Source organism: Telopea speciosissima, chromosome 6 (assembly GCF_018873765.1).
Source record: "Telopea speciosissima isolate NSW1024214 ecotype Mountain lineage chromosome 6, Tspe_v1, whole genome shotgun sequence".
NCBI classification, from domain to species: domain Eukaryota; kingdom Viridiplantae; phylum Streptophyta; class Magnoliopsida; order Proteales; family Proteaceae; genus Telopea; species Telopea speciosissima.
The window spans coordinates 41,017,563-41,044,682 of NC_057921.1; the positions used below are offsets into that span (position 1 = coordinate 41,017,563).

Below are 27,120 nucleotides of genomic sequence, written 5' to 3' on the forward strand. Positions count from 1 at the left end.
TTCTTATGCTTCTTCCAACATCGATTTAATCATGTCGTCCACGCATTTTCGGTGCAAAGGTGTTGTATCGTTGATGCTCTTGTTCGAGAAGAGCTCTGAAGAACAGAGGCGCTTTAACATAGGCTAGTAAGGACCATATTGGCCGAAGGTAAAGGAAGATTTGTAGAAGTCACAAGCTGTAAGGGAATCGTTGATGGTGCAATCACAGAAAGAGATGTCTTGGTTCTTGAACAAGACCACGTCTACAGCAGGAGAGGACACAACGAGAGTGTTGATGGTACCGAAGCGGAGCCGTATGGAGGTCCGTATTTGGATTTGAAGGCGGACACAGAGCAGTGGAGAGAAGGGCGAGGGTTTTCTAAGGGTTTTTTCTCAGGGTTTCTTCAAGAAGGAGGTTGAGAGCCAACGTTGTTCAGATCTTCCAAGAAGGAGGTGGAGAGAAGGGCGAGGGTTTTCTCAGGGTTTCTTCAAGGAGGTTGAGAGAAGGGCGTGATAGTAAAATTGAGAGATGGCCTCTTGTTTTTTATTTATTTATCGGGAAACACTTTCATTCGATTGGTACAAAAATCGTAAAAACAAGTAAAACTTGTTTCTACAAATCCGTTACATGATGCATAAATGATCATAAATTTTGATTTATGTTATAAAAAACACATGAAACAAAACAGGTTTATTAAACAATTTGTTGGGTGTTTTTATCTGTTGGGAACACAAATAGTACAGAAACATAAAAAACGTAAGGTTATCAAACGATACCTAAGGCACCGTTTTACAACGTTACTACTGTTTCTGTGTTGTTTCTGACTAAAAACGTATTTTTGTGTTACTTTTACCAGAATAACGTTACTGGCTTCCTGAAAGGTGTTTGATAAACCTCTTCTAAAAACAGTTTTGTATTGATTAATATAAATTACAAAATTACCATTAATAGTAAAATACATATAAAGTCAATGATGTTAGGACATTAAAATTTATTAAAAATCTAAATAAAGTTTATATTAAAAAAAAAAGACAGAGATGCACTAATAGGTTACTATAAATTACAAAAATGCCATTAACATTATAAATTACAAAAGTTTATGGATCGATTAGACATACAAAAGTTTTAAAAAATACAAACAGGAAATATCTCATTCATTTTTTCATCTTCAAAACTAGAGAAGCAACAAAATTCATTCAAACTATCAACAAAAAAAAAAAGAAAAAGAAAAGTTGACATTGTATGGTGCTCATGACTATCTTCTATGAACAGTTGAATAAAAAAGGTCATGGTGGATTCGAACCACCATCCCCTTGGAACATGCTTGACACATCCTCATGTTCCAAGTGCTCTACCAATTTGAGCAGACCCAACAAGTAAAGTTTGAAATTTACAAGTAACCATGAGATCATGCCACAAACCATGCTTCAATGATAATACCTAATTGGGACCTTGCCACAACCCTTCCTAATGTTCTCACATGTATTGAACAAAACAAGTTGGTGCCTTTGGATATACTCCACTTTCTTTGACATACAAATCAAGAACCCAAAGATCTAAGCTGCTCTGTGGCTTTCAACCAATTTTCAAAATGAAGCACCTCGTTAACATCCTAGACGTTAAACTAATTGAGAATTGGTCACCTCATTAAAATGAAGCACCTCATTAACATTCAAGGATGTTGTACTTGAATGTACTGGTTTAATAGGCAGGCCATGGTAGCATCAATCCACTTATAATGATTATAGCAGCATCAATATAAAGAACTAAACAGAAGTGCATTGGGTTCCAAATAAACACTTACTATCAAGAGAAGACATGGATGTATCAATCATATTATGGACTGCAAGGTATATGATCATGCATCAAGAGATATGGAAGCATATTAATCTTCATGTAAACAGCAAAACCCAAGCATGTATTTAAGGATGCATTAGAAGAGAATAGAGGTATACTCATGGACAACCAGAATCAAGCATGTATAAGAGAATGCAACAGAGGAGAGTAGAAGTATACTAATCTTCTAATGGACAGCAAGATCCAAACATGTATTCAAGGATGCAACATAGAAGAAAGAAGTATACTAATCTCCTAATGGACATCGAGATCCAATCATGTACATAAGATTACAATAGAAAAGATGGAAGTACATTAATCTTCTAATGGACAGCAAGATCCAAACCTATAAATTCCAAAGAATCAAACAGTAGATCATCAAGTGTAGCCATATTAAAGCGTTTGAATTTGTATACATTGGCATTGTCTTCTTCTATACTCAACAGAACACCATATATTCCTAGTTTTTGTCCACTGAAGATACTTGAAAGCTTTCAGATAATTTCAAAATCCCATAAACCAGAACTCAAACCTTGAAGTCCTTTGATGTATTTGAAGGAACAAATTTAGGTGGTTAATCATACCTTTCTTCTGCAGTGTCATCCATGGGTCACCAATAGTAATAAAGGCACAAAGATACGAAAAAGAAAAGCTTCTAGTGGCTGTTGTGTCCTTCCATGACTTTTCAAATAACTTGGAAAAGTCTCTGTCTTCTCTGTACCACACACAGTGAGAAACCTCTCCAATTAAACCACACCTAGGAAATCTTCAAAGAAAATTCAAGGAAGCCTCTAAAGCATAGATTGTGCATCGAGCAAAAAAATGAGGTAAAAATGACGAACAATAACAATGACTGTCATGAAAACGCATTGGCTGCAAGAGAATAACAAATATCTATTTGAGAGAGGAAAACAAAACCAACAAATTAGGGAAAATAGGAATCACAACTCGGGCTGATTCTTGCCATTCTAATGACTCTCTCTCTCTCTCTCTGTTTTCCTCCTTATTCCCTTGGCTCTAATTTCTCTGGGGAGTTCTGTACCATGAGGAGGGCGAATTTTTGCAAAGAGAAAATGGACCATATTCACGTCACACAACAAAAGTAAGGCAGAATTGAGGGACAACAACTATTAAAAAAAATTTAAGAACACCAGGATGGGTTTAATTACCAGAAGAAAAAAAAAAAAACGAAGAAGGGATTTCGAAGATACCTCTACGCAATTCTGCAAAACCCCTATCCTGATTCTGACTCTAATTGGTTTTTGTTTTCAAAACAAATTTAAGGGATTTCGAAGATGCAGAGATTAGGGATTGTGTAGCGAAAAAGAAGAAGAAGCAGAAGAAAACAATAGAACTAACCCTAGATGGCGACGACGAGTTGTAGGCGGTAGGAGATCTCGAGCGGGCGAGCTTGAGGTTGGAGAAGTCAGCGCTGGAACTTGAGAGCTTGAGGTTCTTGTACAGGCTGGAGAAATCAGCGCTGGTAACGACGAGTTGCAGGTTCTTTGTCTCCTTCCCCGTATTTCCATGGAGGTTGAGAGAGGAGTGCTTTCAGGGAAGGGTCGAGCGAGAGGGAGGAGACCTTTCTTCGGCTCCCTTTCTTTAAAACACGGGTAACAATTTGGGATTTTGAATCACAAGTGGTAATAACAATATATAGTTGTTATGTCAAAAACGTTATTTTAGGTATAAATTGTTATAAATTTTGATTTTTGTTATAAAAACAAGTGAAACAAAACGGATTTATCAAACGATTTTTTTGTTTCATTTGTGTTCTGGTAACGTTACTGGCAAAGAAACAGTCTGTTTATAACGTTGTCAAACCCAAGAAGCAATGGAAGATTGAAGGATCAATTAATTGTGGTAATTGGACATTTCAGTTTCTTTATTTAGAACGTTATGATTATTTTGTAAATTGACATCTCAAATGGCATTTCTGTCTTTTAAATCTCTCTCTCTCTCTCTCTCTCGTTTCCGGCAGGATCCCAGGTTCTCTGGTGCTAGAGGGGTTAGGGTTTTGATTTCCTTACATGGAAGTCTCCTTGCTATTGCAACGATCATCGTCTTCTTCTTATTCTTTTTATTTTTCTCTCTCTCTCGCTTGTCTTCGTGAACAGCAGAAAAGCCCCTTCCCAAAACTAATTTCCCTCTGTGATGCTTTGCCCTGCGATTAAATAGGTTCCTTTGCTTCATCTGGAGAAGATAGTGTGTCGTACTTGATTCCACCAAATATCCCTAATTTTCTTTCGTAACAATTGATAGACTTGAATCCTCAAATCACCAAAGCCGCATCACCGAGAGAACGAAAATCCAAAGGCAGAACTCACCACAGCAAAGTGAAAACCCATAGTTCGAGTGAGGGACCCTACTAGTTGTCGGACAGCCGCTGTTTGGGCAAACGAAAAAACCCTTCTCTCAAGTGCTAAGTTGTAACAAGAACCTGAATGAATCAAAACAGGGACAAACACAAATTCCAATGCGATTCAATGGGAGAACTCGACTCAGCTTTACAGAGAATTTTTTAATACGAAATGGTTGTTCAATGGGGAAGAAAAAGACGGAAGAGGAAAATGAAATGAGTGTTCTCTCATTGCTTCCAAGTAGAGTTGTAACCACTCAAGAAATCTAAAAGCAGACAATGTGACGGTGAACAAGAGAAGAACCATAGAAAAAAGTCATACCCCTCGGTTACTCTCTCTGTCTCTCTCTCTTGCTCTCCCTCCTAAGAGTCGAAAGTCAAGTTGCAGGGAAATGGCGCCAAAGGAAAACAAGGTGATTTTTTTTGTTTTTCGTTTATGACGCAAGGTCATACGATCCCTTTCGAGTCACTTGTCCTCCAAAGTCCAGACTCCATAAAGCAAAAGAGTTTTTTTTGCAGAATGCATTCCGAGAATGCGTACCAAACGTTGCCTTAGAAAGACATTGTCCGAACCTTAGATTCCGCCAGAAAAGAGAGAGAGAGGAGTTGGGTAGATGATTTTGGGGAAGATGGGTTGTTCAATTACGTTTTAACCCTTGCTGAAAAATATAATTAAAGTTTCTGATTTCTTCGATTTTTCAGCCGTGGATGTGATTTAATTTCACTCAATTATTCTTGTAAATTTATTTCTACCAATTTCCCTCACTGTAGTTCTAAGGGGTTAATATGTGTCTTGTTATGTTTGGATAAATAATAGACTCTTGTTACGTTAATAATTTCTCAATATATTTATATTTATAACCTATTTATGAGAAAACAATTATGATAATATGCTATGAGCATTATTGGGAGCACCATTGGGGTACCCCTCTTCTCTGATAAGTGGATGGAATCTAAAGATAAGCTATGTTATGATCGGTTTGAAGTTTTAGCCAAACAAGACTTGGTTCATCCTATAGATATCCATGAGAAGGGGGTCTAGCCTTTGCTCAAGAGATTGTTTATGACTGGAAGCCGCCTAGGTGTGCTTCTTCTCTCCTCTTTGGCCATGCTGATAAACAATGTGCTCTAAATCCTGTTGAACAACAGCATCCTCTGAGACAGGAAAGAGTTCAGTTGACAATGGAGGAAGGGTTCCTATCCAGGAAGATTTACAAAAGTCAGCACTTCGAGGTGCCTCATGCAAGTAATAGTTCCTCATGCGCAACTCCAGGTTCTCCGGTGGCCATTGCAATCTCCGGTGAGGTTGTAGTTGAGGATTTTGAAAGAGACAATGGGGATGCGAGCATTGCTAGGCCTGTCATTGCTAAGAGGCCTAATATTGCAATAGAGTTTGACCTTTTGGGGAAGGAAACTCAGCTTTTAAGCCTTGCTTGTTCAAGGGTTCACCCCCAAATAGAAAACAGATTTCACTTTTTAGTGGCTTTGGAAAATGGAGAGTTTAATGTTTCTAGTACTGAGCTCTTGGACTCTTGAGGTTCTATCAGAAGAAAAGTGTCTTGCCAAGGTGAGCACTACTTGTATAATGGAGGTGAAGTTATTCCTAACACTCATATGGATTCAAACGTAGGTGGTTTTGTGGTTGTCAATGGTCAGGCTCCTACTAAGGGAAAGAAAAGAAAGGGCAAGAAAGAAAATAAACAACAAGTAACCATTGAGGAGGGACCAGATGACAATTCATTGGCTTCTAGAGGAGGCATGGTAGTAGGCAACACTACCGCTTCATCCCTTGTACGTGGTCCTCACGGATGAAGGTATCTCTAATACGTGTTCTATGGGGAATGAAGCGGTTAGCATCATCTATATTGATCTTAATGGCCACCATGTTGTGTTGGATGAAGTTGAATCGATGGATGCTGAGATAGCCGTATTGGGAGGTCCGTTGCAAGGTTTGTTGATCATCGATCTAGATCCTTAATTCGAGTTGCCTTAGCATGTTCCAATTGATAATCTGAATGGGGATGTGGTGATAACTCCACCTAATGTGGATAATGCTGCTTTTGATTGGAAATTCCTCTTTGTGTGGTTTCCTAAGCTTGATTAGGTTGTAGGTTAGTTCGTTATCTGATGTAAAACATAGTAAGTATGTCTCCAAATGCTTGTATTCGTAGAAGCAGAAATCCACAACACAAACGTATGCACTTCGGATATGTTGAATCACGAAAAAATTGAGGGACCAGATGACAATTCATTGGCTTCTAGAGGAGGCATGGTAGTAGGCAACACTACCGCTTCATCCCTTTACGTGGTCCTCACGGATGAAGGTATCTCTAATACGTGTTCTATGGGGAATGAAGCGGTTAGCACCATCTATATTGATCTTAATGATCATCATGTTGTGTTGGATGAAGTTGAATGGACGGATGCTGAGATAGCCATGTTGGGAGGTCCGTTGCAAGCTTTGTCCACCTAATGTGGATAATGCTGCTTTTGATTGGAAATTCCTCTTTGTGTGGTTTCCCTTAAGCTTGATTAGGTTGTAGGTTAGTTCGTTATCTGATGTAAAACATAGTAAGTATGTCTCCAAATGCTTGTATTCGTAGAAGCAGAAATCCACAACACAAACGTATGCACATGGGTTAATGTGGTCCTTTCTCTTGTAGCTAAGCAATGTGGGACTAAATGGGTCCCATTTAATTGTTATCATCTTCGCTTTCTCACAAAAGCAACTAGATACAAGTCCAAGGTAAATTGTTTTGAAACTTAGACATTTACAAGCCCAATACAACACACATACTTAAAAAAGTTCTGACTTACAAAAGACCTCGTTACCCATTACATACTAACAAATGGTGTGAAAAGTGCAAATTGCTACCCTTTGCTTGGCATTGTTATGTCTAGAGATGAAGATGATTCATGATCATTCAATCCAATTTGAATACTTGTCAAGTAGTTTTTTTTTTTTCTTTTTTGTTTGGGAGTGCTTCTCCAACTAATCCCGACCAGCAAGTTCAACTGCGGCTTCAGAATCAACCCCTTTTTGATGGTGCTGAATGGGCTTCCATGAATAGAACTTGGCACAAAACAAGTAGTATATGAGATTCAAAACCTGCAACAATGTGATCAACCAATAGTAGTACTCTAACTTCCCCTTGTTTAGATTGTCCTGAAGCCAACTCCCCTTAGTGCACATATTTACCATCGTCACAAGTATTGTACTAAAATAATATCCCATCGACATCGCTATCCAATACAGTGCAGCAGCCATGCTCCTCATGCTCTCGGGTGCCTGATCATATAAGAATTCAATTTGTCCAATGTTAACGAAGGCTTCAGCCAAACCATGGATAACATATTGAGGGACAAGCCAACCAAACGAAATCGGGATGGTTGAGTGTGGCTCGTCTGTGAGGCCATGAATGGAAGCTACATGTTTGCGCTTGATCTCAATGAATCCAGCAATAAAGGTAGCAAAGACAGAGATGGTGAACCCAATGCCCATTCGGTGGAGTAAGGAGATGCCTCTGTTGAGACCAGTAAAGCGTCTAGCAACAGGGGTGATGACGCGGTTGTAAAGGAATAGTGTTATGAGCGTGGTAATCGTGGCAAAGATAGACATGGAACCTGGTGGGATTCGGAAGGAATGAGAGAGGTGACGATCCATGGTTCTAGCTTGTTGTTGGGAGAAGGTGCTCGCTTGTGCAAAGACTGTTGCGAGAAGAATCCCAGAAGCCCATATTGGTAACATTCGAATCATTGATTTCAGCTCTTCAACTCGGTGGACTGTACTTAACCTCCATAAGTTGGGTGTCTGTAAAGATCCAACTTTCTCCTCCTCTATCAAGATTGCTGCCTTGTCCAAACATCTGAATTGCAACATTATGTGAACTAAGAAATTGAGAAACAAAATCACAAATTTTTTTTTTTCCAGAGATGCAACTCTTTAACTGTGTGAACTTTCAGCCCATTTGAGTCTTGCCCACATGTTAAAATTAAAAAATAAAGGGAAAATTTCTTAGATCCACTGGATAAAAAAATTGAGGGGAAATATCATCCCCCTCCCCTCTAATTAGCCATAATATCAATCCAATACCCAAGTTTTGAATAATGATAATGCCTTCCCCTACTTTCCCAAGATTCAATCAACTGTACCCTAACCGTTAAAAAACGCCATTAAGTGATGGTGGTGCTGGAGGTGGTGGTGGTGCTGGCGGTGGAAGAGGATCGGAGGCAGCAGTGGTGGCGATGATGGTGGTGCTGGTGGAGGAAGAAGAAGAAGCACAGAGGAAGAAGAGGAAATAGGAGAAGAAGAAGCAAAAGGGAAAGTAGGGAAGGGTAAATAGAAGTTGAAGAGTGCGGGCTAAGGTGAAGCTGGAGTAATTTTGGAAGTTCACTAGGTTTTTCTTCTGAGGTGGCATAATCAATAATTAACTCTGGGGATTAAGTAAATCTTTTTAAAATTAAGACTAATGAATGTAAAATGAATTTAAAATCCACTTATCTTGCAATTAATTTTCTTATCTAGTGGATCTAAGAAATTTTCCCAAAACTAAATGTGAAGAAAAGCTCATTTTTAAAGCTCAATTTGTGTATATGTAAAAATTATGTAAATGAAGATTTTTTTCAAGTAAAAACGATGGAAAATATATTATTTTAAAAATTTCCTCAATGTAGTGTTACTTGAAATAAAATGGAGCAAATCAAAAAAATATACAAAATAATATGATTAGAGTTCAATACATTATGAGCCATACAATGAGTTATTATATTTAACTAATAGCTTATCCAAAAGTTACCCTCGTATATATTAGATGGCCACAATGATCAAATAAACTCTCTACGTGTAAAACATGTTATTGGAGAAAAATATATTTACTACTTATATTTAGGGAGAGGGTTGGGTATGCCGCTAGCCTTTTCCCTTATAATCAATTGGCTACAATTAAAAAAATTATAATAAATTTAGAATCATAATTAATCTTCTGGCCTTTTAATGATGCCTTTTTGGATTGGGAGAGTCTTTCCTTAGCTTTTAAGAATTTAAGCGGAAGCTGGGTGGTTCCTCCTATTCCTCCCTATAATCCTAGTAGGAAGGTCAACTTTAGATACAAGTGATTGGTTGTTTGGGTTTGATTCTGTCCTTTTGTTTCTGTCTGACTGGTCTCCCTTTAGGTTGATCTGGTGTAGGTTAATCAATTGTTTTACTATGGAGCTGTCTCCTTGTATTATTTCATTTTCTATCCCTTATTTTTTTGGGGGAAGATTCTTTTTGTTTCTATTAATGTAATTTTCATTCAACCAGGAAAAAAATTTGCTATGATAGTTATTTTGATTAATTTTCCCAAACTTCTTATGGAATTTATTTATTATCATATCATTTTTTCCGACACATTCTGGTCAACTTTTTATCAAATAACATGAAATTGATTTGTATTTCGTCGAAGAAAATGCAACTACCACTTTTTGTTTTTATAAGCAATTGCAACTACCCATGCACCAAATTAGACAAAACAGACTATTATATAAGGGTAAATTTTTTATAGTGACAGAGCAAAACCCTTTTTGTAAGAAAGTACATTAATTTTATGGAATCATACAAAAAAAACAACAACAACAACAACAACAATAATAATAATAATAATAATAATAATAATAATAATAATAAAAGACAAAAAGCAACGAAAGATCTGAGCTAAAAGACATAAAGCAATATAAGATATATCTAAAGATAACATTAATTTTATGACCAAATTTGCTGTCTAAACTAGAATAGATTGGTTATATGAAGTATGGTACCAAAAACAAATATATATATTTTGCTAGCTAGCTGAAAGTCTGAAACAACTGTATAATCTAAGGAAAATGTGAGATTAAATTAAAGATAGGTGCATGGGAGAATGGATACCTTAATTGTTTAGAGTGAAAAAGCTTCCCAGTAATGGATATGGAGGCATCAAGCTCTTCATTCTCATAGAGCAAATTGGGATCTGAAACCATTGGCAACTTTCTTTTCCTAAAGGCAGCCACCATGACCTGTATCAATCGAGTGAAGGGACTCCCTGAGGGATCCGAGTGCCGGTAAATTGGATAGGCAATGATGAAGGTTATGATGGAAATGAACATGAAAATGGATGGAATTCCAAGTCCCCAACCCCAACCAATTGTTTCTTGTATGTAAACAATCACAGTCACAGCCACAAGGGAGGACAAGCCCATACAGAAGTAGTACCAATTGAAGTAGTTGGATGTTGTAGTCTTTTGCTTTGCTTTGGTTTCATCAAATTGATCGGCACCGAATGCCACTACGCAGGGACGGATTCCGCCGGACCCAATTGCTGTAAGTAGAAGAGATACATAGAGGATGGATAACTGGCTTGAATTAGCCTCTTGGCACACTTCATTCCCATGGCATGGTGGTGGCCTTAGCTTTGGTAGGGCTGCTGATACCGTCAAGCTCGCCAGTCCCTGATCACATATCATCATCAGATACATAATATTAATTTTTTTTTGGTCAACAGATACATAATATTAATTGAAGTAAGAAGAAGAAGAAGATATGATGAGGTAGGTCTTAACTATTAGATATATAATGGAAGCCACTGTTATGGTCCAAAATCGGCCAGCGAATGCATCGGCAATGAAGGCACCGAGCAAAGGTGTTAAGCTTGAAGTTCCACGAAAGTTTGTTATAGTGTTGGCTGCCTTGGTTAGTGGCATGTGAAGCTGTAGTGTCAAATAGCTAAGCGTATTAGAAGTAAAACCCTCAATGGCCAACCTCTCACAAATCTCACTTGCTGCAACAAATAAACAAAGCAACCATGAAATTAGTAAAAGAAGAGGAGGAAGAAGAAGACGTTAATAATTGGAAGAGTTTGGATGCTCACAGAAGATGAAGGGCATTGTTCTCATCCCTCCCTTCCTGTAACCGCCATGGTTTTCTTTCTTCTCCATTTTTCTCTCGTCTTTCTTCTCTGTCATTTGATGCTTAAGATGTAAACCCAAACTTTCCCTCTCTACACCAGTATTTAAAGGCTGAATATTGAAAGATGTAGGCAGTACTGGGTAATGCCAGAAATTTGTCTGGAGACCATACACTAATATCAGTTTTATTTTTTATTTTTCACTAAAAGATCATTTAAATTAAGAGAACAAAAAACCCCATTACAAAACTGCGAAAAAGGGGCAAGAATAACACCCCAGAAAAACGCAATTTGATCTCTCCACCTTTGGCATTGCCATCAGCAGGGAGAAACAAACCGCCAAACTGACAAGACCTTGAAAAAGATCAAGCATACACAAGTCTAAATCTTGGTCTACCCTCAGCATCAACAGTAAGGTCATCTTGAACCAAAGCCGGCAGAAGCACCATCACTGAAGAGATTTGTTGAGTTGCCGCAGATTTAGCCAAAAAAATCAGCAACAGAATTTGCTTCATAGAAGTAATGAGAAATTTTCCACACGATTGAGTTCATAAAAAAGTGAAGCCCATACCAATGCTGCCAAAGGAACTAGGGGACGATTTTCTGCGAAATGAGCATGAAGACTGCCACCGAATCACACTCAATCCAAAGGTTTGAAAAGCCAAGAAATTTAGTAAATTCCAAACCCAAAATTAACACATGGAACTCGACGTCAAAATTTGAAGCCACTCCCAAACTTTCCTTGAGGGAGAAAATAAACTGGGCATCAGAGTTTCGAAAAACTCCCCCTGCCCCTGACCTACCTGGATTCCCCAGCGAACAACCATCAACGTTTAGTTTGACCCATCCTGGGAAAGGCTGAGCCCAAAAGATCTCCAGTAACCGAGCAGGGTCACGGGGCCTCAAAGAAACATTCAGGCTTCTCCCAAGCAAAAATTCTTGGATGGAAAAAGATTGGCAAGAGAGAGTGGAGGAAACTGCCTCAGTTTCCCTTCGAATCAGACCCCAGACCTGAGCTTGACTGGAAAACCGACCTTAAAATCTTCTTGAATATCTCTCTCGCCAAAGACAATAAGAATAAGAATTAGGCCACAACACCACACTTCTTTGAGCAAGGATGAGGACGCCTTTCTCTTCCACCAAGAACTTAGCTCCAAAAAAGAAACATGAAGCTGCCAACCGATAATGAATAAGCTCAAAAAAGAAGACCACAAAAACTGAGCGAAAGGACACTCACAAAAAATATGATGCAAAGATTCCTCAACCCAAAAGCAGAAAATGAATCTCGAAGGGAGATGTATGCCAAACTTCTTAACAAGATCATCGGTAGGCAGCTTACCAAGATGAATACTCCAACCAAAGATTGAATGGCGAGGCAGAATACATTTATTCCAAACCAAAGAATACCAAGGCGGCTTTGGATTTTTTAATCGAATCACCTCCCAAGTAGATTTCACCAGAAAAGCACCTGCAAGATTAAGAGTCCAAAAACATCTGTCCTCCAACGAAGCAGACGGGATACAGATCTGCCTAATAGAATAAAAACTTCCTTTCAAGAATGTCGACTCCACCCGAGGGAAACTCCATCGATCCTCATAAATAAAATCTGCCACCTTGCTTCCAAACCCCTTGAACGATGCTGGTTCTAACAGGGACATTTCCGCGATTGAAGACAGATCCAACTATTTATCAAACCAAAAAAGGATTCAAGATCCATTGGCCACAACCCATCTTTCATTACTAGACACCAAATCCCAAAGGCATTTTATACCAGACCAAATTGAAGAGGATTTATAGCTGCATTTTAAAGAACTGTTAGTGTTAAAAAATCTAGCTCTCATAAATTGGCCCAAACATGACTGTCCGTGCTTGATTTGCCTAACAAGCTTGCAAAGAAGAGCCTTATTCACATCACGCATATGCCGAATTTCCAGGCCTCCTTCAGATTTAGGCTTACAAATCGAATCCCATTTGACAGTAATTCTTTTAATGGAATCAGCATCCCCAACCCAAATGAAATTCCTCATCCACCTCTCTAGAGTATTCACCAAAGGTTCAGGCCACCAATAAATGGAGAAATTATACACTGGAATACCTGAAATCATTGATTTTACCAGCCCCACTTGTCCGACCATCGATAGTAATTTTCCTTTCCAACCCAAAAGCCACGTCTTGATCTTATCCATTAAAGGAAGAATATGCTCACGCTTGACACGCCCTTTGAAATTTTCCACACCTGGGTACCTCGTAGGCAAGGAGCAAATAGGAATGCCAAGATCATTGGAAATCCTATTACGCCTTCGAATGGGGACACTTCCAAAGAATAACTTGCTTTTCTCCAAGTTCACCCTCTGGCCCGAAAAATCCTATTACTTAACCAGGAATGACTTCAAGTTCTGAATGTACCTGCTAGAAGCATTCATAAATATAAAAATATTGTCAGCAAATAAAAGGTGGGTAGGGGTGAGCACCATACCCCTCTCTGACCCGAAAGAGCTTTTATCTTTTTTAAAGACAATAAAGCTCGAAGACCTCTACAGAGCACCTCTTTTGCCAAAATAAAAAGCATAGGAGAGATAGGATCGCCCTGCCGAAGACCCCTTTCTACTCCAAAGAAACCTACCAGACCACCATTTAATAAAATAGAGATTCTAGAAGACAGAAGGAGCTGATGGACCCACCCCACCCAAATCTCTAAGAAGCCCAATTTTCAAAGCACAACAAACAAGAAATCCCAGGAAAGGGTATCATATGCCTTATGGGTATTTACTTTAATTCCCATGCCTCCTCCTCTAGTAGTAGAGAACATAATATTCACCAACTCAGAAGCCATACTAATATTATCCAAAATAATCTTCCCCTTTTGAAAAGCACTTTGTTCTTCAGACACCAATGATGTAGGCTTGGACCAAGGCCACTTGGATCATCGAATAATTATAAAAAGATCAACCCGTATTAAAGCTCAAAAGTTCAAGTTCAGCCCAAGGCCTAACACTTAAGCTTGGCACATAATGCAAAGCAAGCCCATGACTAACATTTCTTAGTCTTTATTATGTAATGCAATGGTTTAATCTCAGCCATAGAAGATCAATGAGAATCAACGGTTGAGATACCGTAGGAGCTTTTAGGGTTTGACATGTGGAAGGCTTCTTAGTGGGTAATGATATGGAGAGTCCCTATTGCATATCCTTTCAAATACCTTAGTGGAAAGATAATGTGAAAGCAAAGAATATGATGTGAACTCTTCACATCCTTAGTGCTTGATGATGTGGCAACTACTTCTTCCAAGAGTCTTCCTTGAAGACTACAAAGTTTTCATTGGTTCAAGCTCTTTCAACTACATTCTCTTGGTCAATTCAAGTCTTCTCCTTGGAACAAGTATCAATGCCTAGTAACAAGTATCCACACCTTGGGGCAATTTTCTACGTATTGAAATTATTAAGTTATTTATGTTTTTCCTTATATTTTCTCTATGTACAATCTCAGCCCTAGGATTATAGGGAATGGTTGAGACCATTTTGATATTTTCAAGCATTGTAAGGCCTATAAATAGTGATCAATTATCATGTAATGGAGAGGAAGTTGAATTTTGATGAATGAAAATCATTGTTGTTCTATTGAGTAGACATTTGAACCATGATGAGTTCTCTATGAAACCAAAATGAGTTTCACTTCAATTAAGTTGAATTGAAGCCTTCTTTGCACCTTAGAAGAGTTGCAATACCCTGAGAGCTACAAACACATCCTAGAAGAGTTGAGTTTCAACCCATAACAATTCTATCTCTATCCTTCTTTCTTTGTTTTAATTTTATTTTCCAGAATTCATGTACATTTCATGAGAAATTTCGAGCATCTTACATACTTTTTCTAAAGATGATTTCTTCATAAAAGTTGTAGACCTTTCTCTTAATCTCCAATTTGAATCACCCTAAAACGATTTGTGAGTACAAAGTTATCACTATTTTGCTGACAAGGTTTGAACCATTCCTGTTTAGCCTTTTGTAATTGTTTGTTCTATCACTCTCCCGATCCTGATTTTAGTAGCCTATCAAGAGGTTACATTAACCAGTCTAGGCAGTTTAACCACCAATCTCATCCCCATCACTTTAGAAATTGTTTTACAGAGAAAATAACCCATACAAATAGGCCTAAATTAATCCAATGATTGAGCCCCTTCAATTTTTGGAATCAAGGTAATAAAACAATTATTAACTCCCTTAGGAAGCTTCCTAGAAGAGAAAAAAAAATTTACTGCTGCACAAAAATCAAAGGATACCACCTCCTAACACATCCTGAAAAAAGCACCTAAAAAACCATCCAGATCTAGAGAGCTATCCGAGTCAAGATCTTGCACAACAGTTCTAATTTCATTCGAAGAGGGAATCATCTTCAAACACATATTATCCACCTCATCAATCTCACCAGAGATAAAATCAAGGAGGTTACTATGAGTGGAAAGGGGAGCTTTTTTATGAAAAGACTCATAGAAACTAACCACATAATCAACAATAGCAGCCTAGTTAGAGATTACTTCACCATTCTCCTTTTTGAGAGACCGAATAATGCTTTTTCCTCTACGAATTTGGGTCGAAAGGTGTAAAAATTTAGAATTTCTGTCCCCTTCTTTAAGCCCCATCTGATTTGCAATTTTTCTGCCTATCAGACATGCCATTCACTTCTATACTCGCCTGCACATCCTTCTACTTAGCCACTGTATCTTCTAGAGCCAGATTAATGTTTGGAAAAGTAGTCCTGGATTAGGACCGAAGAACCTGTTTCAGACCTTTGAGCTTTTTACAAAAGCCAAGAATGGGGTTGCCAACAATGTCCCCCTGCCAGTACTCAGCCACCACCCTCAAGAAATCATAATGCTCCGACCAGAACTTATGAAAACGAAATGGACAGTTAGTGGGCCGACGAACACACTTAGAAAAAATCAAAATAGGCGAGTGATCAATGCAATATAGGGCATCCTTCTCTGAGCACAATCTTGAAACAATGACAACCAGCTTTGAGAGTATTAGAACCCTCTATCCAGGACCACTACAACATTACCCCTCCTTAAATTATTTGACTAAGTAAAAAAATTCCCTTAAGACAGGGCTTTGATCAAAGAGCAAGAATCAACCATGGCCTAGAAATCAGCCGCTGAGCCGAGATTAAAGCAACCTAGGCCTCTTTTTTCACTTTACAACAGAATCGCATTAAAGTCCCCCACCAAACACCAAGGAATCTGGCTTAAAGCAATGTTCACAAGGTCTAACCAAAGGTCCCTCCTCTTGGCCCGAAAACAATTTGCATGGATATAAGAGATAAGAACCCTCTGGCCTAACCAATCCACCTCAATAGTGAGTTGCTAATCAAAAAAGGAGAAAACAATGGGCTGATGTAGGTGAGATATCTAAATGATCCACAAATTTGGGCATCCTTCCCTATGGGAATTGGTAATAACATCAGCTGCAAAGCCAAGCTTATTTAAAAATAGAGAAGGGAATTTACCCACTTCAATCTTCGGCTCCTCTAAACAGATCACATCAGGAGATACTTCAAAAGATTACATAAGGCCCTTCAGAAAGGGAGTTGAGCTCAGCTCCTTGGGAGCTAACCTCCACTCATATAGAATCCATTGCCATCAAGTGGGTCCAGTGGATTCCATCTGAGTGGAGGCTAGCTCCCAAGGAGCGACCTCGTACGAGGAGGTGAGCCAGACTCCTTCATTCTAAGAATCCACGAATCATCCATATTCTGGTCGTACCCCTGGTCCATGCCCACGACGGAACTAGTGTTAGAGTCAGAACCGTCCTCCTCACCACTCAAAATCGGGTCCTCACTTGACCCAACTTTAGACAAGTTGCAAACCGGGTTGGAGGCATCTGGGTCACATAGATCCACAACTAGATTAATATTTCCAAGAATCTCAAAAGATTTAAAATTTGAATTTTGAATAGCATGGGATCGTAGATTGCCCAAGATATCCACTTGATTGGGGCCAACATGGTAACGTTCCAAATTTAAAGGGATCTCCTATGAGGGAGTCAATGCAAGATTCCCTCTAGCATTAGAAGGAAATAACGCATGATCATTCACCAATAAGGCATGATTCTGGGAATTTGCCAACTCTCCCAAAAAGGATATACCATCACGTGGAGTACCTCTACCGTGAGGTGCCTGAACTGGCGGAGCACTACCTTGAGTTGATTGAGCACCACCACGGACACCATTGCCATGAGGATCACCTCCAACCCCTGTTGCCTAAATAGACTGAACACCACTATCGAGAGCAGCCTAATCACCACCAAAAGCAACACCACCTGGAGCAACCTCACCACCATGAGAACTACCACCACTTGAACCGCCTCCGCGAAGTGCACCATCAACACGAGCCATAGCCAGACTTGAACTCACATCCTCCCCACCCTGTAATGCTCCAAGGATCCCCTGGTTATGATCCCACGGGCAGCTGCCTTTGCTTCATCTTCATACTTCAACCGGCAACCAGTGCTAACATGGCCCACCTTCTTACAATAGCCACACTGTTCAAGCTCATCTTCATATACAACAAACTACTTGAAACAAGATTGTTCCTCAGACCCAGGTTGCTTATGCTCAACTTGGAATTCGTAAATTCTGGAAAAAGAAGGAGAGTCCTCCATATCCACCAAAACTTGAGCAAAATGACCCATAACATCATTGCGGGTATGCCTGTCCAAAGCCACAGGCCGGCCAATCACCTTTGCCATCGAGAGGAGGACATTTTCATGACAATACTCAAATGGGAAATCCAAAAATCTTACCCAGATGAGCTTCATGTCTATGTGTTTATCATGGATACTGAAATCCGGCTTCCAGGGTTGAAACCGAATCTGCTGCTTGCCAAATCTAACAGGAGATCTTCTCCATGTCTGGGACATATAGCTTTCCAGAAAGAATTGAAAAACAATATACCCCTTACCCAAAGCTGTCATAGTCACCCCCCCTTTAGAGACCAATGCTTCCTCGCCACTGCACGGAGAGCATCCAATGATCCAAGATGAAAATTAATCTCACCGATCAGAGCAAATTAAAACATCGCCAGACTTCGCTCATAATCAGCTTGAAGAATGACAATCCTCATAATGTTTCCAGCCTGAATAGGAGACGATAGAGAATCAATATTCACCTTGCTAGGGCCACCTACCGCTGCAACATAAGAAGGTTCAGCAATCCCTACAGCTCCAGCACCTCTCTTCCCCTCAAGAGTCCTCACATCTGAATCTCCATCCAAACCGCCTTGAGCCTCATCCCCTAAAATCGAGCCATCGTCACCAACAACCACTCCTCTCCGCATGCTTGACCCCTCTCTCCCACTAATACCAGTTCAGTGTCCACATTTTTCGATAAAAGCAAGCAAAGCTTCTAAGAGCAACACAGTACAGGGCGATTAAAAATAGTCCCACTAGCTCTTCTCTGGCATTAGCATCAAAGGTAAAATTTATCCACTCAAGTGCCGTGCACTATCCATTGTACCACACTTAAGAATCCAACCGTCCACCCAACACTTGAAAGATAAAAAGACGTCACTGCCCATGTTTTTACAGTTGGATTCTTAATTGAGAGGATGGAAATCCGGATAAAGGTGGGCAAACCTCATCTTAAAGTCTTTATAATTGATGTGTTTTGAGGATCTCAATGTCTCATCACTTGTGTTTGAGTTAAAATAAAACCGCAAGCGTACGGGTCAATCGTAGCTACGGGTCGAACACGAGGAGATATACACCACTTTATTTAACTAACTTAAAAGTAATGCAAAATGAACCAAATTAAAGTATTAAATTAAACTAATTAAACTAACAAAAATCAATGCATCCTAACTCATAAGCATCGAACAAAATTAAGGGATTAAATCGGCGTCCTAACACATGAGCATCTAACCTATCAAACTAAAGCGAATTGAAAGGAATAAAAATGCAGCCACACATACTAACCACTTAAAAAGAAATAAGGAATAAAAATGCATCCATAAACCACAACCATATAAAATTAAAATAAAAGAAATAGAGGGGGAAGAAGAAGAAGATAGAGAGAGATAGAGGAGATGGAGAATGAGATTGAGAGTTTAGATAGTAAAACCTGGATGTGCTTGCATGAATGTAAATGAAAAGCTTGAATACTTGCATAAACTTACCATGCCTCCTCTTCTAAATCTTCAAGTCTTGTCATCAACTTAAGAACTTAGACTAGAAGGCTTAAAACCTAAACTAGAATTAAGAAATTACAACCCAATTGAAGACTTAAATTGAAATTAAAGCATAAACTAAACCTATTATAAGCATTAACTAAAAATTATAAAAGCAAACTAGAACTTAGAAAAGCCAAAAATCACAAATTAGAAGGAGAAGAAGAGAAGAAATTTCACTAAGTGAATGAGCAAATTTTTACAAGAGAGGTAGGGGGGTATTTATAGGTGGAAGAGAGGAGAAGAGAGAAGATGGAAGTGTAGGAGAAATATTCCTAAGAAAGAGAATATTCTCTTCTCTTTCCTCTTTTACAATGCCTTGAATCCTAAGAAAAAAAAAAAAAATAGAAAGAAGAAGAAGAGAAGATTGTTTACATGTACCTTCTATTTCAGAAAAATAAACTTCCAATTTTAACAAGTGCTTCCTTTTCTTTGTAGATATATTCTCAAGCAATAAAATCAAAGCATCTTTGATTTTTCAACCTTCCATAGATGAGAAAATATAAATCTATCCCAAGTAGAATTTCGAAGTATGCCCTTGAGAAGTTGGAGGAGAGAGAGAGTAAGGGTGATGACTAGGATTCCTCAAGAATAAATAAAATACCCATTCTGTCCTTCAGAAAATGTGGAGCATGGGGTGCTTATGTAGGTCTCACCATTGTGTTCCTTGCGAAAAATCACACAAAAAGACCCAAATTTCATCCACGATTCGGAGTTGGGAGCCCAAGATATCTCAAGTTGAAGTTGGACATGCTCGAGCCTTCCAAATGGAATCTTTCGGGTACAGTAAAGTAACTTCTGATAATTTCATTAAGGCCCCTAAAATCCGAACTTTCGTTTCACTTTGTCCCCATCCGACTGTCAATAATTATAAATAAACCCCTAGACCATTTTCACGTGTCGTATTTAAACGCCATAACTTCTTCGTTTCAACTCGGAATTAAGTGCCGTTTGAACCATTGCAAAGCTGACTCGATGGGCTATGCATCCATTTACACTTCTAAAAAGCTTAAAAATATCTCCTTAGCATCATCTCCTTCATTTTCACAAGAATTCACCTAAACCCCGAAAAGCACAAGAAAGCACCGAGTAACTCGTCCAATGTGGTAAAATGTATAATTTATGCCTAAAATTTCACACATAAATGCTCATCAACTTGCTCATAGAAATGATTCTAATATCATAATATGATCAGAAAATTTTAGATTAATTAGTTGATAAAATAATGTTTTTGTATAGTATTGCGCCAAAGGGAAGCTTCTAGGGGAACTGTAGGGCACTTGAGGGTGCCATCAACATGGTCGAACAAGTCTTGGCCCTTGAGAAACGATGCAACCTGCTTCTTCTATACCAGGAAGTTAGTGGAGGTGAGTTTAATTGAGAGAAAGTGACTGATAGATGAAAATGAAAGGGATGAAGAATGAAGTTGTGGTGCTGGCGGTGATGAGAGAAGAAGCAGCAGAGGGAGAGTCAGAATAATAAACTAGGATATGATTGAATGTAATTTCCCTTGATTGATTGTATTGGATATTACATAATATATAGGTATAGAGTTTACATAGATAGCTTAATCTATGTTAGGTATGTACAATGCACACAATGGATTACAAAAGATTACAAAAGATTATAATTGATTCTTCTCAATTAGATGAGGTGGAAGATAAGACCAAATATTGGGTTCCCAAGTTTAGGAGGGAATCCAATATTTGGTCAATATGCCCCCTTAAGTGGAAGGTCCTGAGCATCAGAGTTTCAACTTGTCACGGAGAAATTGGAACCGGGCCGTTGCTAGGGCCTTGGTGAGAATATCGGCGAGCTGATCCTTAGTGGAGATGAATTGGACTAGTAACTCACATTTGGCGACTTAATCCTGGACGAAATGAAATCAATTTCAACATGCTTGGTCCGAGCGTGAAACACCGGATTGGCGGAGATATATGTGGCGCCAATGTTGTCGCACCACAGGATGGGTGGACTAGATAATGGAGTGCCAAGCTCTGTGAATAAGGATTGAAGCCATATCATCTCAGTAGCCGCATCTACTAAGGCTTTGTATTTGGCTTCGGTGGAAGAGTGTGCGACGTCAGTGCGTTGTTTGCGTGATATCCATAAGATGAGGTTGGTACCAAGAAAGATTGCAAATCCACCGGTCGATTTCCTATCATCACCACAGCTAGCCCAATCAGCATCACTGAAGGCTTGTAACCGGAGATTAGAGTGGCAATCTATCAATAGACCATGGGACTGGGTGCCTTTGAGATAGAGAAGAATCCGCTTGACCAACATCCAATGATTCTCAGTTGGGGCGTGCATTTATTGGCAGGCCTTATTCACTGCAAGGGTCACATCTGGTCGGGTCAATGTAACATATTGAAGCGTGCCAACAATAGACCGATAGAGTGTGGGATCAACTATAGGAGAACCAAAGGTAGGTGTAAGGGCCATTGAAGTGGCCATTGGTGTCTATAGAGGCTTGCAGTCTGTCATACCGCCCTTAGTCAATAAATTGCCAATATAACAAGATTGGCAAAGAAGGAGACCCTGGGCATGGGGGAGAGCCTCAATGCCGAGAAAGAAGTGTAATGGGCCCAAGTCCTTGATTATAAATTCCGTCGCTAGTTGCTGGAGAAGGGCGGATATATGACCTAGGAAATTCTTGGTGACGTTTATGTCATTAACATAAATAAGAATAAATATGATGTTGGTACCCAGCCGATAAATGAACAGAGAGGGATCCGTCTGCGAGGCCCTGTATCCAATGCTAAGAAGGAACTGAGAGAGGCGTGTGAGCCAAGCCCTTGGAGCCTGTTTGAGCCCATATAAAGACTTCAATAATTTACATACATGATTGGGCTTGGCTGGATCAACAAAACCCGGAGGTTGAGACATGTAGACTTCTTCTTGTAGGACGCCATGTAAGAAGGCGTTGTAAACATCCAATTGGCGTATGGGTCAACCATTAGAGATAGCTAGAGATAAAATGGTCCGAATAGTTGTGGGCTTGACAACCGGACTAAAAGTTTCAGTGTAATCAAGCCCAGGTTGTTGATGATAGCCCTTTGCAACAAGGCGGGCCTTACATCGCTCAAGAGATCCATCCGCTTTTCACTTGACCTGATACACCCATTTGCAGCCCACAATATTCTTAGATGGGGGATGGGGTGGTACAAGGTCCCAGGTGCCATTTTTTAAAAGGGCATTAAATTCCTCCATTATTGTTTTTCGCCATTCCGAAATCTTGTTCGCTTGAGTGAAACGAGTGGGCTCAATGGTGGAGGGGGTGGTGGTAGATAGGGCGGTGGGAGTGTTGTTGAGGTAAATGTCTTGGAGAGACCTGGTGCACCTCATGGGGGAGGGGGAGGTGTTCGGTTGGGGGGGGGGGGGGGAAGGGGGATGTGGGCTTGGTTGGGGTGGTGAGGGGTATGGGCTCGGTTGGGGTGGGGTGGGTATGGGCTTGGTTGGGGAGGGGTTGAGGTCGGTTGAGTGAGGAGAAGATGGTTATCTTGAGGAGATGGTGGAGGGAGAGTGGGTAATGATGGTAAGTTGTTGGGAGCAATTGCCCAAGGAGGTGATGGTAGAGGTGCCGGTGAGGGTGTGGGGGAGGAAAACTTTGTGATAAAAGAAAACTCAGATTCATGAAACCGGACATGCTGAGCTATATATATTTTATTGGTAGATCAGTCAAGGCAAATATAGCCCGTGTGAGAATTACTGTAACTTAGAAACACACATGGGGTAGACCGGTAGTCCATTTTGTGGTGATTATATGGCCTTAAAAAGGGGAAACATAAGCACCCAAATACGCGAAGAAAAGAGTAATCGGGCACTTTGTGAAATAATATTTGGAAGGAGAAAAGATTCATGGAAGCCCGAGAGGGCATTCAGTTTATGAGATAAACAGCGATGTCAAATGCGTTGTGCCAATATTGTTGGGGAACAGAGCTCTGGCCAAGGAGAGAGAGGCCAGTCTCAATAATGTGGCGATGTCGCCTCTCAACAGAGCCTTGTTGCTCATGGGTATGGGGGGCCGAAATTCTATGTTGAATGCCAATTTGGGCAAAGAAGGAGGGGAGAGGGCGATACTCACCCCCTCAATCGGTTTGGATGGAAATAATTTTTCGTGAAAACTGGTGTTCAACCATAGTTTGAAAACGGCAAAATATGTCAAAAACTTCAGATTTATGGGTCATTGGGTATAACCATATGTATTTGGAAAAGTCATCCATGAAGATGACAAAGTACTTATGGCCAGAAACAGAGGGAACATGGGCAGGGCCCCAAACATCACTAAAAAGTAATTCAAGCGGAAATAAACTTCTAGAGGGGGAAAGGGGTAAATGCAAACGACAAGATTTTCCTAATTGACAAGCCTTGCAAAGGGGGGATAGAGATTTATTATTACAAGCCAAATTATTTTGGCGAATCATACAAAGAAGCAAGTCTTTATTGGGATGGCCCAAACGGCTATGCCACCCATCCAATGTTGTTCCCGCAGCAATATTAGCACTCATTTGAGAAGACGGTGGGGAGAAGACATACAATCCGTCCTTACTCGGGCCGGACAGAAAAACCTCCTTGGTTGTTCGATCCTTCACAAGAACGAAAGATGGGTAAAATTCAAAAATGCATTATTGTCAGTAGTAAATTTTTGAACGGAGATGAGAGGTTTAGAAATGCAAGGAATATACAAAACATCACATAAATGAAAAGAAATAGAAGATGAAGGAGAAGTGATGGAGGTGGAACCGATGTGTGAGATCGGCAGCCCCTTACCATTACCAACAAAAAGCTACTCATTACCACCATAGGAATCGTAGTTTGCAAGGGCTTGGAGATCCGAGGTAACGTGGTGTGTGGCCCCCGTATCGGGGTACCAAGTTAGGGCCGCAGATGGGGGGTAAGGGGGGTGGGAAGGAGGGGAGTGGTGCTGTGATAGTTAGGGGTAGGGAAGGGAGAGGGGTTGTGGAGAAAGGGGTTGGGGGATGTGTAATGGGCAGCGGGGGGGTCCACATTGACGATAGTAACAGTTCGCATCAGAATGATTATTGCGGCGACAAAGGGAGCACCACATTAGGCCTTGACCATGCCCTCTTGAAAAGCGGCCAGAACCACGGCCCCATCGTCCACGAGTAGACCCATGACCAGAATGAGAGATCTAGGCATCGGGGGAATCCTTGGAGGTGAGATGGGCAGTGGGAACAATGGCCACGGTTGTAGGGGGATGAAAAGAGTAGCCCTTCAGAAAATCGTGGCTCAACAGCAACGAGTGGAGTTCAGTAAAGGGAAGGGGTGCAGTCCTTGTGAGCAATGAAGGAACAATGTCCTTGAGTTCTGCCTTCAAAGCTCGATATACATGTAAATTGAAGTTCTCATCCGTGATAGGTTGACCGGCTGCAACAAGTTCATCCGCCATAGTTTTAAGGCGGCGAAGAAAAACAGAGACCGTCTCATCAGGTTGTTGCATAGAGTCTTTGAGGCCAATGAGAAGGGCCATCAGCCTAGTTTAAGATGGAGAGCCAAAAGCACTTTGTTGAGTTGTCCAGAGGTTATGACTGGTGAGTTTGCTAATTGCAAGAGCAACAACGTCCTCAGAGGGAGAGGCAATGAGCAATGATCGAAGTAGAGCATCATGTTGGCGCCAAAGAGAGGCATCAATGTCATCGGTTGGGTAGGGATAGGTGCCATCAACATATTTGTTGAGGTTTTTCCCTTTAAGAAAGGGCTCCAGTTGAGTCTTCCAAAGGAGATAATTAGTGGGGGTGAGCTTGAGAGAGAAAAGGTGATGGGCGGATGTGGAAGATGGAGTAGAAAGGATGGTGGTAGGAGACATGTTGTGAGTGCTCCAGATGGAGAGAAAGGAGAAAAATGGGAGACTAGAGAGGGGGGGGGGGAACGGTTGAAAGAGGGAGGGAGTGGGTGGGTCTATTTTAGGTGTTAGCCTAGAATTGGGTCATGATACCATAATAAACCAGGATATGATTGAATGTAATTTACCTTAATTGATTGTATTGGATATTACATAATATATAGGTGTAGAGTTTACATAGATAGCTTAATCTATGTTAGGTATGTACAATACACACAGTGGATTACAAAAGATTATATATGATTCTTCTCAATTAAATGAGGTGGAAGATAAGACCAAATATTGGGTTCCCAAGTTTAGGAGGGAATCCAATATTTGGTCAATACAGAATTAGAACCGGCCATGCAGTTATCGTATATGGCTCTTATGCCATATTAACACATGATTAAGGTGTGAGAATCTGAATATCTTATCCAATCTACAGTGTAGAGGGTTTATATATTGATTACATGAGAAGCCTTAGTCAGTAGCATGAAGGTGAAGTTCATCATATGAAAAGGAAACTGATGCTAACATCGTACGAGAGAGAGAGAGAGAGAGAGAGAGAGAGAGAGAGAGAGAGAGAGAGAGAGAGAGAGGAGAGAGAGAACGTATATTGAGTTCCCAGTTAGAGTGGAAACTAATATACGTCTGATACATACGAATAAATGATGTGAAAAGTGCAAATTGCTACCTTTTCCTTGGCATTGTTGTTATGCTTAGAGATGAAGATGATTCATGATCATTCAATCCAATTTGATTACTTATCAAGTAGTTTAATCCCGACCGACAAGTTCAATTCCGGCTTCGGAATCAACCCCTTTTTGGTGTTGCTGAATGGGCTTCCATGAATAGAACTTGGCACATAACAGGTAGTATATGAGATTCAAAACCTGCAACAATGTGATCAACCAATAGTAGTACTCTAACTTCCCCTTGTTTAGATTGTCTTGAAGCCAACTCCCCTTAGTGAACACATTTACCATCGTCACAAGTATTGTACTAAAATAATTTCCCATCGACATCGCTGTCCAATACAATGCAGCAGCCATGCTCCTCATACTCTCGGGTGCCTGATCATATAAGAATTCAATTTGTCCAATGTTAACGAAGGCTTCAGCCAAACCATGGAGAACATATTGAGGGACAAGCCAACCAAACGAAATTGGGATGGTTGAGTGTGGCTCGTCTGTGAGGCCATGAACAGAAGCTACATGTTTGCGTTTGATCTCAATGAATCCAGCAATAAAGGTAGCAAAGACAGAGATTGTGAACCCAATGCCCATGCGGTGGAGTAAGGAGATGCCTCTATCGAGACCCGTAAACCGTCTAGCGACCGGGATGATGATGCGGTCGTAAAGGGATAGTGTCGTGAGCGTTGTAATCATGGCAAAGACAGACATGGAACCTGGTGGGATTTGGAAGGAATGAGAAAGGTGACGATCCATGGTTCTAGCTTGTTGTAGGGAGAAGGTGCTTGCTTGTGCAAAGACTGTTGCAAGAAGAATCCCAGAAGCCCATATTGGTAACATTCGAATCATTGATTTCAGCTCTTCAACTCGGTGGACTGTGCATATCCTCCATAAATTCGGTGTCTCTGAAGGTCCAACTTTCTCCTCCTCTGTCAAGATTGCTGCCTTGTCCAAACATCTGAATTGCAACAATGTATAGTAAGATCATAAATTTAAAAAAAGAAAAAAAAAAAATGACATGAATAATTTGAGTCTATTACTCTTTAACTGTGTGAACTTTTAGCCCATTTGAGTCTTGCCCACATGTTAAAAATAAAGAAAATGTGATAAAAAGGTCAAATTATTTATTTATGGCTCAATTTGTTTATATGTAAAAATTATATACATGAATAATTTTTTCAAGTAAAAAAATGAAAAATATATTATTTGAAAATTTTTCCTCAATGGAGCAAAACAAAAAATGTACCATTAAAAATAATATGATAGTGGAATG

General features: G+C 40.0%; 2 protein-coding genes across 2 annotated transcripts; both read right to left on the bottom strand.

Moving 5' to 3' along the window:
* Positions 1 to 7,155: 7,155 nt before the first annotated feature.
* LOC122664998 (protein NRT1/ PTR FAMILY 3.1-like) lies at positions 7,156 to 11,170 on the bottom strand. Its single transcript, XM_043861046.1, has 4 exons — positions 11,060 to 11,170; positions 10,752 to 10,969; positions 10,081 to 10,640; positions 7,156 to 8,041 (listed from the first exon to the last, which is right to left on the bottom strand). Exons 1-4 carry the CDS (start codon positions 11,151 to 11,153, stop codon positions 7,168 to 7,170), a joined length of 1,746 nt encoding a protein of 581 aa, XP_043716981.1. The 5' UTR covers positions 11,154 to 11,170; the 3' UTR covers positions 7,156 to 7,167.
* A 14,761-nt stretch (positions 11,171 to 25,931) lies between these two features.
* LOC122665748 (protein NRT1/ PTR FAMILY 3.1-like) lies at positions 25,932 to 26,711 on the bottom strand. Its single transcript, XM_043861890.1, has one exon. It carries the CDS (start codon positions 26,694 to 26,696, stop codon positions 25,932 to 25,934), a length of 765 nt encoding a protein of 254 aa, XP_043717825.1. The 5' UTR covers positions 26,697 to 26,711.
* Between the last annotated feature and the right edge of the window lie 409 nt (positions 26,712 to 27,120).